This window comes from Mixophyes fleayi, chromosome 4, assembly GCF_038048845.1.
Source record: "Mixophyes fleayi isolate aMixFle1 chromosome 4, aMixFle1.hap1, whole genome shotgun sequence".
Taxonomy (NCBI): Eukaryota; Metazoa; Chordata; class Amphibia; order Anura; family Limnodynastidae; genus Mixophyes; species Mixophyes fleayi.
This window is the reverse complement of record NC_134405.1, coordinates 162918838-162933493: the sequence shown is the minus strand read 5'-3', so window position 1 is coordinate 162933493 and position 14656 is coordinate 162918838. Positions and strand designations below refer to the sequence as shown.

Here is a 14656-nt window from a genome sequence, read left to right as displayed (position 1 = left end):
TTGATCAAAATATTGTTAAAATGTTTTACCGTAAAAAAACAAACATGAAAAATGCTGCTTTGGAAACCTTTTTTTTTCGTTACATTTTTTTTAGAAACGGATCAATTTTTGTGAACTCTTTTTGTGCTCAAAATATTGTATTAGACCAGAACAAGTTATATATTATTGCTGGAGGACTGTTCGCGCATATATGCAGTACAGATGGGACTAAGGGGGCTATGGAAAAGGTGATGGAATAGATGCAAGTATATTATGGTGATGTTATATAATAGAACAATCAATACGTATTTTACTGCCTGATTTTCAGTTTGCTGAATTGTGTGTGTGTGTGTGTGTGTGTGTGTGTGTGTGTGTGTGTGTGTGTCTTTAACCTTTGAGCAGAGGAAACGCTCATTTTGGACGGGATTGCTGTTAAATCCTTTTTAAAGCGATCCCTCAAGAGCTTCTAGTCACTATATGCTCTATATAAAAATAAATATAATACAAAATCAAATAATAAAGAGAAAACTTACTTTTTTTTTTAGGACATTTGTGTCTCTAACCTAGATGTACTAAGACTCCTTTTAAACCCATGGGTTTCTTACACTTTTGCAACTTATTTAGTCAACCTTTTATCATACTTTGAGGCAAATCTTTTTGAGATGCATTTCATTGTTTGCTCCTGCTGTGAGTACACTTGGGGGCATATTCAATTGTCCTATTTTCGCGGCGCATTAAAACTATTACCGTTATTACAGTAATAGCTGGATTTCAGCTCGCGGCTCAGGGAGCTGTGATCTGAAATCCAGCGAGAAAATTACCATAATAACGTTTTTTCCGCGCACTTACCATAATAACGGTAATAGTGCGCGGACCGCGGGAGTTTTGGCGTTTCCGACTGACAATTGAATACCCCCCTTAAAATTATTTAGACCAAAGTATTGACCTGAATATTTAATGCAGGCCTCCGTGACATGGACTTGTTTTTCCCTGCACATCACACACATGCTTGATTTGATTGAGATCTGGGGAATTTGGAAGCCAAGTCAACACCTTGAACTATTTGTAATGTTCAGAGTAATGGTTTGAGGAACAATTCTTGTGTAGTGCATCTTGGTGCCTTCTCTTCCCCAAATAAACGATGCAAACACAACTGGCCATCCACATGATGTAAAAGAAAATGTAATTCATCAGACCAGGCTGCCATTTCCATTGCGCTGTGGCGCACACGTGCCCATTGTAGGTGCTTTCGGCGGTGAACTGGGGTCAACATAGGCACTCAGACTGGTCTGCTTCTACACAGCAAGCTACGATGCACTGTGTTCTGACACCTATCATAGTCAGCATTAACTTTTTTCAGCAATATGGGCTACAGTAGCTCTTCTGTGGCATTGGACCAGACAGGCTAGCCTTCGCTCCCCACATGCATTAATGAGCTTTGGGCGCCCATGACCCTTGCTGGTTCACCGGTTGTATTTCTTTGGACCACTTTTGGAAGGTGCTAACCACTGCATACCGCGAACACGCCAAAAGACTTGCCATTTTGGAGATGCTCTGACCCAGTTGTCTAGCCATCTCAATTTGATCTTTGTCGAAGTCGCTCAGATCCTTGTGCTGCACCCAAAATTATCATCTTCAAGAACTGACTCTTCACTTGTTGCCTACTATATCCCACCTCTTGATAGGTGCCATAGTAATATTTGAGTAGCTTATTAGAGCTGTTTATATGGTGCAGAACTAAATATATTGATGGTACTATGCTTAACAGACTAACTATATTCAAATGACACTTAGGCGTTGGTTACCTGCTGCTGTTTAGGTGCAGTAAGCCCCTGCAGCTCATAGTGCAAGAAGATTCAATTCATCCAGGCTCTAGACCAGTGTATCCCAAACTTTCTCAGTTTAAGGCACCCTTAGGGTCTCCATAATTTTCAAGGCACCCCTAAGCCAAAATAATTAACAAGTAGACTCTCTTCCCCCCCCCCCTCCTCCCCCACTTGCTTACCACCAGGCCTGGCTGCGGCACCCCAGGGAGCCGCGGCGCACGGTTTGGGAACCACTGCTCTAGACAACTGATTGAGTTCTATTGTAGCATGTGATGTAGGAACTCCATGTACTTAACTCTCTTCAGCCATTGACTCTAGGTAAGCAGGCTTGCATAAAGAGATGGTTGTCCAAAGGTGGAAAATCTGTTTAACTGGTAAGACAGATAGTAGGCCTCTCAGTCTGAAATGAAATTGCTGTTAATAGAACTCTTAAAAAAGACACCTTGTATTTGAGAGTTAATCTGAGGATACAGTCACTGGGCAGCAGGTCTCATGGCAGGTTGATATAAAATTGGCAATTTGGCCATTGAAATTGCACTTGGTGGTCTTCCCTTAGGTTTAGCTTTTCCTTTTTTGTATGCAGTGCTTCTGGATTCATTCTCTTAATATATTACAACCCTTTTTGTTTCTTCATCCCACTCCCCAAAAATGTAAAAATACACCACCATTCTGTTGCAAAGCTGGTGGCTGAGGTTCACAAATGCCAATCTGTCATCTAAAAATAAAATGTTCACCAAGCAACTGCAACGGGAGTAAAGTACAAGTGTGTGTGTTTATATATGTCTATAATATGTGTGTGTGTGTGTGTATGTATGTGTATATAGAAATCTAATATATAAATGCTTAGTGGCGTCTGTCTGTCTGTGTGTGGGAAAAAAAACCAAGTTGCAGCGCCACCTGCTGGGCAGAGTTATACACTGACCTACTAAATTCTTAGTGTGTGTGGGGGAAAAAAATTCAAGAAGGGCTGAAATTTGGTAGGGCTCAAACTCATTTTCATGAGAGAATTTTACCTCATGAACACACATGTGTAGAGGCGTGCGTGTGTGTGTGCGTGCGTGTGTGTGTGTGTGTGTGTGTGTGTGTGTGTAAAAAACTATTTTCTCAGAAAGGGCTCATCCAATTGACCTGAAATTTGGTATACTGACATTATTTGACAAAAAAATTAGAATAGTCAAGTCAGTTAACTTCCATCATCCCCCCTTCCCCCCGTGGGAGGGGTAGTAAAGGCTAAATTTACGAGTTGAGGGGTCAAACTCATTTTGTGAGGTAATTTTACCTCATGAACACACATTAAAGAGGCCGCTTGCGTCGGGAAGTAACGCTCTTCCCCTGAGGAGGCCTGGGCTAGGCCCAAATGCATGACAAGAACCTTTTTAAGACCTTAAGTAGCTTGATTTGACTAGAATGCATGAGTATCATGCACGGGTTAACTTGTGTGTGTGTGTGTGTGTGTATATATATATATATATATATATATATATATATATATATATATATATATATATATATATATATATATATATATATATATATATGTATATATATGTATATATATATATGTATATGTCTAGTGGCGTGTGTTAGTCTGTCTGTATGTGTGTGGGAAAAAATAAAACCAAGCTGCAGCGCCACCTGCTGGGCGGAGTTATACACTGACCTACTAAATTCTTAGAGTGTGTGGGGAAAAAAAATTCAGAAAGGGCTTAAATTTGGTATACTAAGATGTTTTTAATTTAAGTTAATTGTTAAAAGTGTTTATAAAGATTTAAAAAATATATATATATATTTCTTGAAGGAGAAGTGACAGTTGGGAGTGGTTGGTGGTTGCCGGGGGTGACAGTGGGGAGTGGTTGGTGGTTGAGGCCTGGGCTATGGCCCAAATGCATGACAAGAACCTTTTTAACACCTTAAGTAGCTTGATTTGACTAGAATGCATGAGTATCATGCACGGGTTAACTTGTATATGTATGTATATATATGTATGTGTGTATATATACACACACACTAGATATCTATCTCAATTATGTTTGTTGAGCTTTTATGGAAAATTAAGGGTTACTTAAAGCAAAAAGATAATGAATGGATTACATCTGAAGTAAAGTTACGGGGAGGTCAATAATCAAAGGATACATTGAAAGCTGGAATTAAAAATAAAAAAAATCTTTCTAAAGCTCTTGGACTGTCTAACAAGATATTTATAAAACCCTCTGCTTCATTGCAGTTGCACCAAAAACGTGGACTGGGAGGGCCATATTTTGTGGAGTCTAGCTGCAGTTAGGTATAATTTAATAGGTTGTTTTTTTTATCTATATTTCTATAAACAACATGGACGATAGTCAATGACTTTATGATATTATAGAAGTATTGGCAACCAGAAGACAAATACGAAGGTGAAATATATTCTCCTAAGCTTACTGCTTTGTAACAACACTCAGAAAAATCATCAGTAATTCTCTACGGAAGGAAAGTGATTGTTCTGTGTGTCTTTTTGGGGGGATGGTGTTTATATGAATCCCTAAATTTAAATGTGACTCAACATTTCTAAACTGTTTTTAGTGTTCAGTGTGTTCCATTATTTAGCAGTTTTGATTAACAGATCCAATTTTTTTGGGTGACTACCTAAATTTGCGGTTGTACATTTAATACAATTTCACTCATGCAAACTAGACTATGAACACACACTCACCCATAACAACCTAGAGCCTTGTACTTTCCCAGCCATATTGTTTTATATTTAGGTTTAGTACATTAATATAAACAAATAATGCCTTGTTCTTTTCTATGGTCATGGTGCTCTCTTTAACTATATTATTATCCTTTTAAAGTAAGGGGTACATTATTCCATATATAATATGGATTTTACAAGGCATCTCTTTTAATATATCTATAATCCTACCCCGCAAGCTTGCTGCCTTAGGTGTAATCCTTGACTCACAACTATCATTTATTCCTTAAATCAACTCTATATCTAAATCATGTTACATACATCTAAAGAACATTTCCAGAATACGCACATATCTCACACAAGACACAGCAAAAACATTAATTCATGCACTCATCTCCCGCATCGACTATTGCAGTTCCCTCCTTACTGGTCTTCCCAAAGTCAGACTTGAACCCTTACAATCTATTTTGCATGCAGCGGCTAGATTGATTTTCTTGCAAACCATTCTTCCTCTGCTGAGCCACTCTCAGTCTCTACATTGGCTGCCTGTATTTCAACGAATCAAATATAAAATTCTTCTAACGTACAAGGCCGTCAACAAAATTGCACCGACATTCATTTCCTCACTTGTCTCAAAATATCTCCCAACTCGATACCTCCGTTCTGCACAAGATCTGCGTCTCTCTTCCACTCTCATCACATCCTCCCTTTTCTGGTTACAGGACTTTTTTCGGGCTGGACCCACTTTATGGAATTTCCTTCCTCGCACAGTAAGACTTTCCTCTAGTCTTCAAACCTTCAAGCGTTCTCTAAAAACCCACCTCTTCAGACAAACTTATGATATTCCTCAACCACCCTCTTAATCTTCCTAGGTTACCCTATTGCCACCCTCTACACAGCTAACACAAGACAACAACCCCTCTGACCAACATTGCTGTATGATTGATCACACAGCCCACTCAATACTTTTACCTTTGCATTCTAGCTGGTCCAGTGTGCAATATGATATAGCACATGCCCTTGTTTTTCAAGCTCCCATTGTCCTATAGATTGTAAGCTTGCGAGCAGGGTTCTCTTACCTCTCTGTCTGTATGTATTACCCAGTATTGTTTTATTAATGTTTGTTCCCAATTGTAAAGGGCTACAGAATTTGCGGGCGCTATATAAATAAATGTTGATGAGTATAACAAATCTCAGAGTAGTCCAGGCATTCAGCGTCACGTTCTTTGCTCATAAATTTATTCATCTTTTTTCAACCTCCTACCATTACAAAGCAAAAAAAAATGTTTTTTTCTTACAAAGCAATACAGATAGGTTTCAGTTTATAAAGTAGGTAATAGGTTGAATCCTGTAACAACATCCTTAATTTATATGCCAAATCTTATGTTGGCAGATCCCATTAGACATGTTATTTTAAGCCATAAAATATACTATTTTCTTTATTTTTATCTAGAAAATGTATACTTACATGTGTACTTATGTAAACAAAAAACCTTGCTCATTTGCTATGTCAGTTTATTTTATTTTCACAAAAGCATACTGTTTTTAATTAAATGGTATTGAGTGTGCTTGTACAAAACTTGCTGTTCCTTTGATCAAATTTTTTTTTTTTCTTCATCTTAAACCTAGGAATGAACAGCCTCGGATAACCAAAGATGTAATATGTTTTCATGCTGAAGATTTCTTAGAGGTGGTGCAAAGATTACAGCTAGACTTGCATGAACCTCCACTATCCCAGGTACATGGCATGCAAATCATTGTCTTATCAGGTGTGGGTGGAAGTCTTCTTTACTATATTGTGGTGTTTATTTCACAAGTGCTTTTTTTTTTTTTTTTTTTTTTTACTATTCTCTTTTCATAGAGCAAAAACATATTATGTAGTAATGCGCCATCAGATCATGATTATTATACTGTCATTAAAGCAATGTTTCTTAACTCCAGTCAAGGACAGGCAATTTATTGTCTGTTATTTTTATTCAAGCATGGATATTCTTAAACTCTAAACTATTAGATGTGCTTGAGGTTTGATGTACTACATTAAGGCCATAACATTTGCAATCCATAAGACTGCTGTTGCGTTTTAAACAGTGCTAAAGTGTTTCAAATTCTTTGCGATTTGGCATACACATGTAAATTGTGTATTGTTTGGAACAAGTAATGGGATACTGAAATTTCTTTTGTTACTCTAAAATTACTCGCAATTCCATTCTAGGGTCATTCCACATCAAATCAACACAATTTAAGGAAAAATTATACCATACTGTGACAGGATGGACCACCTATGCCACCCTGTGCTGTTGCTGGGAACCGGCTGGGCTTACTTTGCCACTGTTCCCTTTTGTTATCCTAAATGCGCCCTCTTTCCGCAGTAGGAGGGGCTTTCAAATGATGCCACCACTGGACTCCTTACCGGCGTCCAGTACCAGGTTTCTTCTGGGTAACTGATGCTGCTAATGTACCCCTTGCTGGGGTACCTGGGCTGGTACTCCTGATCTCTTCCGATTGATCAGGGTTGCTGTGGATGGATCCCACCTGGCCTATCACACTGGCCAGAGCTTCTGGGTAGCAGGCAGAGCGGTGGTACCGGAAAAGCGGAGTCCAGACCTCAGTAACAGCCGGAAATGGTTTGGATCTTGGGTCTAATCTGTAGGTCACAGGGATTGAGAAGTTTTCAGGTAGGTCTTTAAAGCAAGTGATGTTTATTTGCCCACACTGGTTGAAGGTACCAGGAGCAGCAGGTCAGATGAAGCAAGAAAGAACAATTTTTAATACAGGACAGGGCTTTTTATACTGATTTGAACACAGCCTCACAGGCTGTTTTTAGAATCAGGATGTAATTGATTTACCCAAACATGGATTTACTTCTGTTATGTGTTTTAAACTTGATGCTTGCATTATTTGAGATCCAGTAACGCCAGACAACCAGGCAGTGACCCCCTGCTGGGTATATAGGCTAAACAGGTTTTTGTCCCTTCACATACAGACTTGCTTAACATTTCCTGCTATAAGCAAACAGACTTCCTCTAGCAAAGATACAAACCCAAACAATTACACTTGCATACAAAACAAATCCCAATGTAACTCGATAAGTGCATTTCAAATTATACATTGGTGCCAGCACCTCTTATTGAAATACATTTCTAAAATAAATAATTTCTACATGATCCAGCCACAAAGTTATTCATCAGTGATCCAGTCACACTATTGATTCATGGTTTAAAAGTTATACTGTTGGATTAAATGGCACTTCATCACTTTTATACTGTATTTTCACATTGTATTTTACTTGTTTTTACTATATGGCACACGAGGAGGGGGTATTTTGTAAATTAGTAATAATATTGGTGTTGTTTCAGTGTGTCCAGTGGGTTGACGATGCAAAGCTCAACCAGCTGCGAAGAGAAGGCATTCGCTACGCAAGGATTCAGTTATATGATGATGACATTTACTTTATCCCAAGAAATGTTGTCCATCAGTTTAAGACCGTTTCAGCAGTCTGTAGTCTGGCCTGGCATATCAGACTTAAGATGTACCACCCAGAAGTGAAACAGAACAACAGTAATTTAGAAGAAACTGTTTTAGGAAAGATCAAGCAAGACATTGGGAAAGAAGACAATACATTCAGTGCAGCAAGCACGCATATGTCTCGTGTACAATTTTCTGACATTTGGCAGTTAAAGGACCTTCCGCAAAAAACCCAGCAAGTCAAACGTGAACCAAGGTCGCCGCACCAAATTAGTGATGTGTTTGACAATATTAATCTTCCAACTATTTCCATTGCACCCACAGAATGTCAGACCTATAAAGTAAAGACTGATCATGCCAAGGACTCACAAGGCACGACTGGGAGTGAGTCTCGGTTGGCAATTATTAACAAAGACTTGAGAGAAAGCAGAGAGGACACACGGCAACCTATACCAACAAACCCAATTGTGCGGACAGAAGAGGAAAACCCGTGCTAAAATATGTATATATAGTTTTATTTTTGTTTCTTATTCTACATGACGTAATAATAATGTAAGGATTGGTAAATCATAGGGCAAGCTTCCCCTTGCTCTGTATGTAGTCTGTTACTGAATATAGTTATGTAGCGATGTAACATTCCTCAGTGCCTGTCCATAACTGTGAAATATCAAAGCACTTAGGGCCAGATGCACTGTAAACACTGCAGGTTTAACATAAAGTCTCTCTAAAGTTTTCAGTTGTAGGTTCTAGGCTAGAGCTGACATTAACATATATATTTTTTGTAAAATGAGCCAGAATTCTTTTTGACAATTCCAGGCTTTTCCATAGAGCTTATTTATATCAATTTTTCATTTTAAAGGTGTCAGCACTGTAGTGTAAATAGCTTTTTTTAATCTTTTTAGTGTGATTTATACTGAAATGTGAACCACCTAATAAAGGTTCATAACGATGCATTTGGTTTTATTTGCGGACAAGGTCTGGTATGGCTTCAACACGACAAATGATTGTGAGATTTAACTTTTGTAAAGTTCCACCTCTTCCTTATTAATGATTTCAGGTGCCATAGTAAAGATGCCTCATAGCCTAGTGTTAGAGGAGGGAAGGTGACATTTAGCAATTCAGCTGTATCTGCACATCTCCCATTATGCAAGGCCATTTGCCGAGCCTTGAGGGAAGTACAATAACTGCTGCATGCAAAATAAAATGCTAATTACTGAATGAATATCTAATATATAAAAGCCTAGCGGCGTGTGTTAGTTTTTTCCACACACACACACACACACACACACTATCAGGTGACAGTGCTCAAGCTGCAGCGCCACCTGCTGGGCGGAGTTATATACTACACTGACCTACTAAATTCTTGACATTATCTAATATATAAAAGCCTTAACACCTTAAGTAGCTTGATTTGACTAGAATGCATGAGTATCATGCAGGGGTTAACTTGTGTGTGTGTGTGTGTGTGTGTGTGTGTATATATATATATATATATATATATATATATATATATATATATATATAAAGTGCAGACTAACCCCTCCCATTTATACATTAGTAAGTCGTAAGGAATTATAGTAAACAAATGGTAAATGGCCAAAGCACTCTTCAGGTTATATTTAAAAACAATTTGGTTTTCTATTAAAACTTGTACATGAAAATGAACAGAACTCTATACTAGTGTTCTAATATTCATGGACCTCTAACTCAAGTATTGTTCAGCAGCACCACTTGACCATCTCCAAAGATTCCATTAGAGAGGGGTAGAGAAGTTTTTGTTTTTTTATTATTCATTTTAGATTCTGCATAATTTAGATCTGGTGGATGTTCATTTCAGTTTGCGAAGCACTTTAACACAGTAGAAAATCTCTAACCCTAAGTAATGAGTATTTGCCTTATACAAAAATAGTTGGTTTAAAAACAAAACACCCACAAATTTCACTTTCACTTTGGTCCTGGACCTCAAGCAGCATCTGTGAGCAGTACAATTTTGTCAGGAGCATTGGTTGACCAATAACTATTTATCGCAACAACCACCCATCTGACATTGTAGTCTATTTCAAGTCTGGCTCCTGTCTGCTGCCCTTTCACACTGTCCTGTGTTGCCATGACATAATAGGAACCAGATTGCATTTAGGCATAAAACCACATTAACCAATCTGCTTTTATTTGTGTAGTGCAAATTATACAACATAAATAGGTGTTTGGTTGCTATGGCCTAGTACAAATTTAGCACTTAAATACAATGTTTGTAAATAAGGCTTATTGATATGTTGGAGCAGGAAGAAAAGGGGGGTGCTCCAAACTGAGCTGCAGAATTTAGTGTCTAATGGCAAATTAAGAAAATGACTTGAAGGTTTAAAAAAAAAAAAAAAAAAGCTGAACGCCAGCCACATTGGATTCATTATGTACCTGTTTCTTACAGCATAGTCCTCTTGGGTGAGTGAGCATATGCTAACATGAGCCTAGATGTCCCTGACATACATACTTGTGTTTATTGCTTGCAAATATACCGATCAAACATTAAAACCATCTGTATTATTATGTAGGTCCCCTTGTGCCACCAAAATAGCTCTGACCTGTTTAGGCATGGTCTCCACAAGACCTCTGAAAGTGTCCTGTGGTATCTGGCATCAAGAGCAGATGCTTTCAGTTCTGTAAGTGCAAGATGGGGCCTCCATAGCTCTGACTTGTTTTTCCAGCATATCACACAGATGCTTGATCTGATTGAGATCTTGGGAATTTGGTGGCCAAGTCCATACTACGAAACGGTCATGTCACTGTACAATTAATGTAGTGTGGCAGGGCACATTATCCTGCTGAAAGAGGCCACTGCTATCGGGGAATATTGTTGACATGAAGGGGTATACTCGGTCACAACAATGTTTAGGTAGGTGACACGTGTCAAAGCAACATCCACATCAATGTCAGGACACACAATTTCCCAGCAGAACATTGCCTAGAGCAGGCCTGTCCAACCTGCGGCCCTCCAGGTGTTGTGAAACTACAAGTCCCAGCATGCTTTGCCAGTAGACAACCAGTTGATAGCTGGAAGGGCATGCTGGGACTGGTAGTTTCACAACATCTAGAGGGCCGCAGGTTGGACAGGCCTGGCCTAGAGCATCACACTTCCTCTACCGGCTTGCCTACTTCCCATAGTGCATTTTGGTGCCATCTCTTTACCAGGTAAATGATCCACCCAGCCCTCATGATTTTAAAAGAAAATGTGATCAAGACTACATGCAGCGCTCACCTGCCCATTGTAGGTGCTTTTGGTGGTGGACAGGAGTCAGCATGGCCCCTCTGTTCTGGTCTGCAAATACGCAGCAAAATGCGAAGCACTGTGTGTTCACCTATTTTTTATAGCCAGCATTAACTTTTTCAGCGGTTTGTTTCCCATGCACATCAATGACTATGTTGCCGGTTCAGCGGTTGTCCTTTCTTGGACCACTTTTGGTAGATACTAACCACTGCACCACCCCACAAGACCTGCCGTTTTGGAGATTCTCTGACAGTCATCTATCACAATCTAGCCCTTGTAGGAGTCACTCGCATCCTTACGCTTGTTCATTTTTCCTGCATCCAACACATCAACTTCAAGAACTGACTGTTCACTTGCTGTCTACTATATCCTACCCATTGACAGGTGCCATTGTAAAAAGATAATTAATGTTACTCACTTGCAAGTGGTTATAATGTTGTGGCTGATCGCTGTACTTGTTTTTGTAATTAAAAACCTAAACAAGGTGTGGCTCACTTAATAAAATAAAAATAATTTCATAAGTGTTAAAATAACTCTTAAAGCACAAATGTATATCGTTATAAGTGTTAGAAGCCATAAAATAAAGTTGGGGGGTTTTGCATTTTTCCTGTGTTTATTCCATTTTTACTTTCAAATGACCACCTCAAGTTAGTCCATTCTGATAGTCATTGGTGGTCTTTTGGGCAGATATTCAAACTAAATGAAAACTGCCCGTGTAATTACAAGAGACCACATACATATTACAACTATGTGCTTGGTGGCGAAAAAGTGAATTGTCATAAAATAGGATATATGGAGGATGTCAGGGATTGTGTAGGCTACAAACAAGCCTCGGAGAACTTCTTGAATACCAATTGGACAGCCCTAACCTAAATAGCTAGCAGCCTCCGTTATGGGGATCACTTGATACATTTAGTAATGTAATAACAATTGTAGCTGGTGCTGAGAAAACGGCAAGTGGCTATTGCAAGGCAGAGTTGGTGAAATGCTTATGAGAAGAGGAATATCCTTTTGTTTTCAGGCACCATTTGTACATTTTGAAGATTAAGGAGAGTTTGGGTGGTGAAAAGTAATATAACTGGAGCTGTGCAGTAGTAGTCTTGCAGGGCTTTCTAGGATGAAGGTATTATGTCTCTAGAGCAGCTGACAGTGCAAAAGAGAGCATGTTTATGGGTAAGGTCAGATATAGGCAAGTCTGGTGTTATGGAGAGATTTGTAGACAAAGCTTCAGCATTTTGAATGTTCTGAAATTAGTGGGAAGAATTTGATATTGAAGCAGCAGCTGAGGACTGGCTGCAAGTGTTGTCTCAACAGCATTCATTATTTGTTGCATGGGAGATAGTCTTGTAATTGGCAATAGGTAAGATGGAAATTGTACAGATAGATACTAGGAGATTGGTATCTTATGCAAAGGAAAGACATATTGTGGAATTGGAATGCCTTGTAGATTGGTGTCAAGGGTGATATCAAGAGCTTGAACATGTGGATATTAGAATCATTCTCATTCACTGTTAAACACAAAATATTGATATTCCAAACAAAAAAATGTTTGAGAGCTACTGTATGTTTGTTATTAATGGCACAATTTCATATTTTTACACCTTACTAACCCCAATTTCCAGTATATGTTGCTGCAGACATATATGAGTACACTGCTACTTGTGTTTAATCTTCATGGCTCATACCTGCCAATAAGGTTCTTTTTCAGTGTAAGTTTGGTTTTGTTTTTTTATTTTCTACAACCTGGACTAAACTTGTTAATTAATGCAAATTTTATCCCAGGTTATTGCAGCTGGGAAACAGGCTGCTTGAGCTTTCTCCATTTATCACCCTTTCAGAGGATGGCCATGTAGGTGGATATTTTTTCTTTAAAGATTCTATACGTTAAATAGGAAACTGCAGTTACTGAAATCAATAGTTCTATTACACCTTTTTATACAGAGCACTTACCTTCCCATTATAACAAATACAAGTGTATAATAGTATTTGTTTAATTACTAAGTAATATAACATAGCTGTTTTGTAAAGACAACATTTGCTTAAAAGGTTTATTTGTTATGGCTTTATTGTTAAAATAAATATATGTGGTAGAGCTGGAAGACTTATCTCGAAAGCTCATGTTATTCTCAATCTCTCACATTACAGCATTGGAAACCAGTGTATTTTGTTACCACTACTTTGATAATAGCCTTGTCATGAGCAGGAGACACCTCATTGGTACTGAAGGGGAGTTGAGAACAATTAATACAAACATTTTGTCTACATTGATTCCAGGGCAATGAAAACTGAGAAACCAAACCTAGTTAAGGTTCTTGGCACTATAAGTATAATCATTATTATTAATAAGATATTATAGCATATAACTTGCAGTAATATGCAGTGTGAAATTAATTTTTCCCTAGTACTTTTCCTTGTTCAACCCCTCCCATGTCTACTCTTATAATTGCAGAGAACCTTGTACATATTCATAAATACATGCACATCTGCAAGAAAGTCTGCCTTGGTGCCAGCACAATAGATTTCAGAAGTTTTGCACCTTGCTTAGAAAATCTAAGTAAAACAGTGCTGATCAGACGTCATTCAATTAAGCAGGATCTCTTTAAATGAGTTTATCACAAAGCCCTATACTATCGTAATCTATATGGGACAAAGGTAAACTAAACCTGCATGGAAAAATCATAAGTGAGGTTTTGGTTTTTCAAAAGCTAAATGGGTATATAATTTAAAAAAATAAATAGTATACTTTTTCTCCCTGCCAGACTCTGTTGTAGATTTGGTGGTGAAAGAAATTTTATATATTCCAAGTCACGTCCCTAGTTACCAATTTGATTGCCTTGGTTTGTAAAGACCTACCTTTCCATACCACTAGACAGTTGAAGTTCCTCCAAAATCTTTAGGTCCGAGTCCTACTGGTTGCTAGTGCAAAAGATGGCATTTGAGCTACTGTGACATCACTGCCCGGTGAATGAATCAATCTTTCCAAAGTGTATTTATGCTAAACAAGTCTACCAGTCACTGTTTATTTAGAGAAGCATCTCATTGAGCATCACAACTTTCTGCACAGGAGTGATATAGAGCATGGTGGACATTAATTTAATTACGCAACTTATTGAATGTATTTCTTTCAGCTCTAACAGTACACCAAAGACTTTGCAATCTAAACAAAAAACACTGCAAATATCTAAATGCAGAGAATATGCATTAAAAACTTATGCAAAAATACACATTTGTACATATTTAATTGACCAACCATGTTCCATTTCCTCTTTATCAAAATAAATGATCTGTGATCTACCCCTTAGATTATGTAACTTTTTTCCTGTACCACTTACCAGGATCATAATTAACCCTTATTTTGAACGAGCTGTTTACAAGAATATTTTAAATTAAAAACGTCAAGAATGGTAACAGGTTGCATACAAATTACATTACTAAGTCATAAGAAAACATTGAGCA

The 14656-nt window shown here is 38.1% G+C and overlaps 1 protein-coding gene across 1 annotated transcript in view; it reads left to right on the top strand.

The window, feature by feature from the left end:
• Nucleotides 1–8887, top strand: part of RSBN1L (round spermatid basic protein 1 like) — a 49632-nt gene extending 40745 nt beyond the window's left edge. The window contains exons 7-8 of the mRNA XM_075208727.1: nt 6103–6211; nt 7830–8887. Coding sequence (XP_075064828.1) covers nt 6103–6211; nt 7830–8435 — 715 coding nt within the window. The 3' untranslated portion in view covers nt 8436–8887. The remainder of the gene's footprint in view (nt 1–6102; nt 6212–7829) is intronic.
• Nucleotides 8888–14656: the final 5769 nt, after the last annotated feature.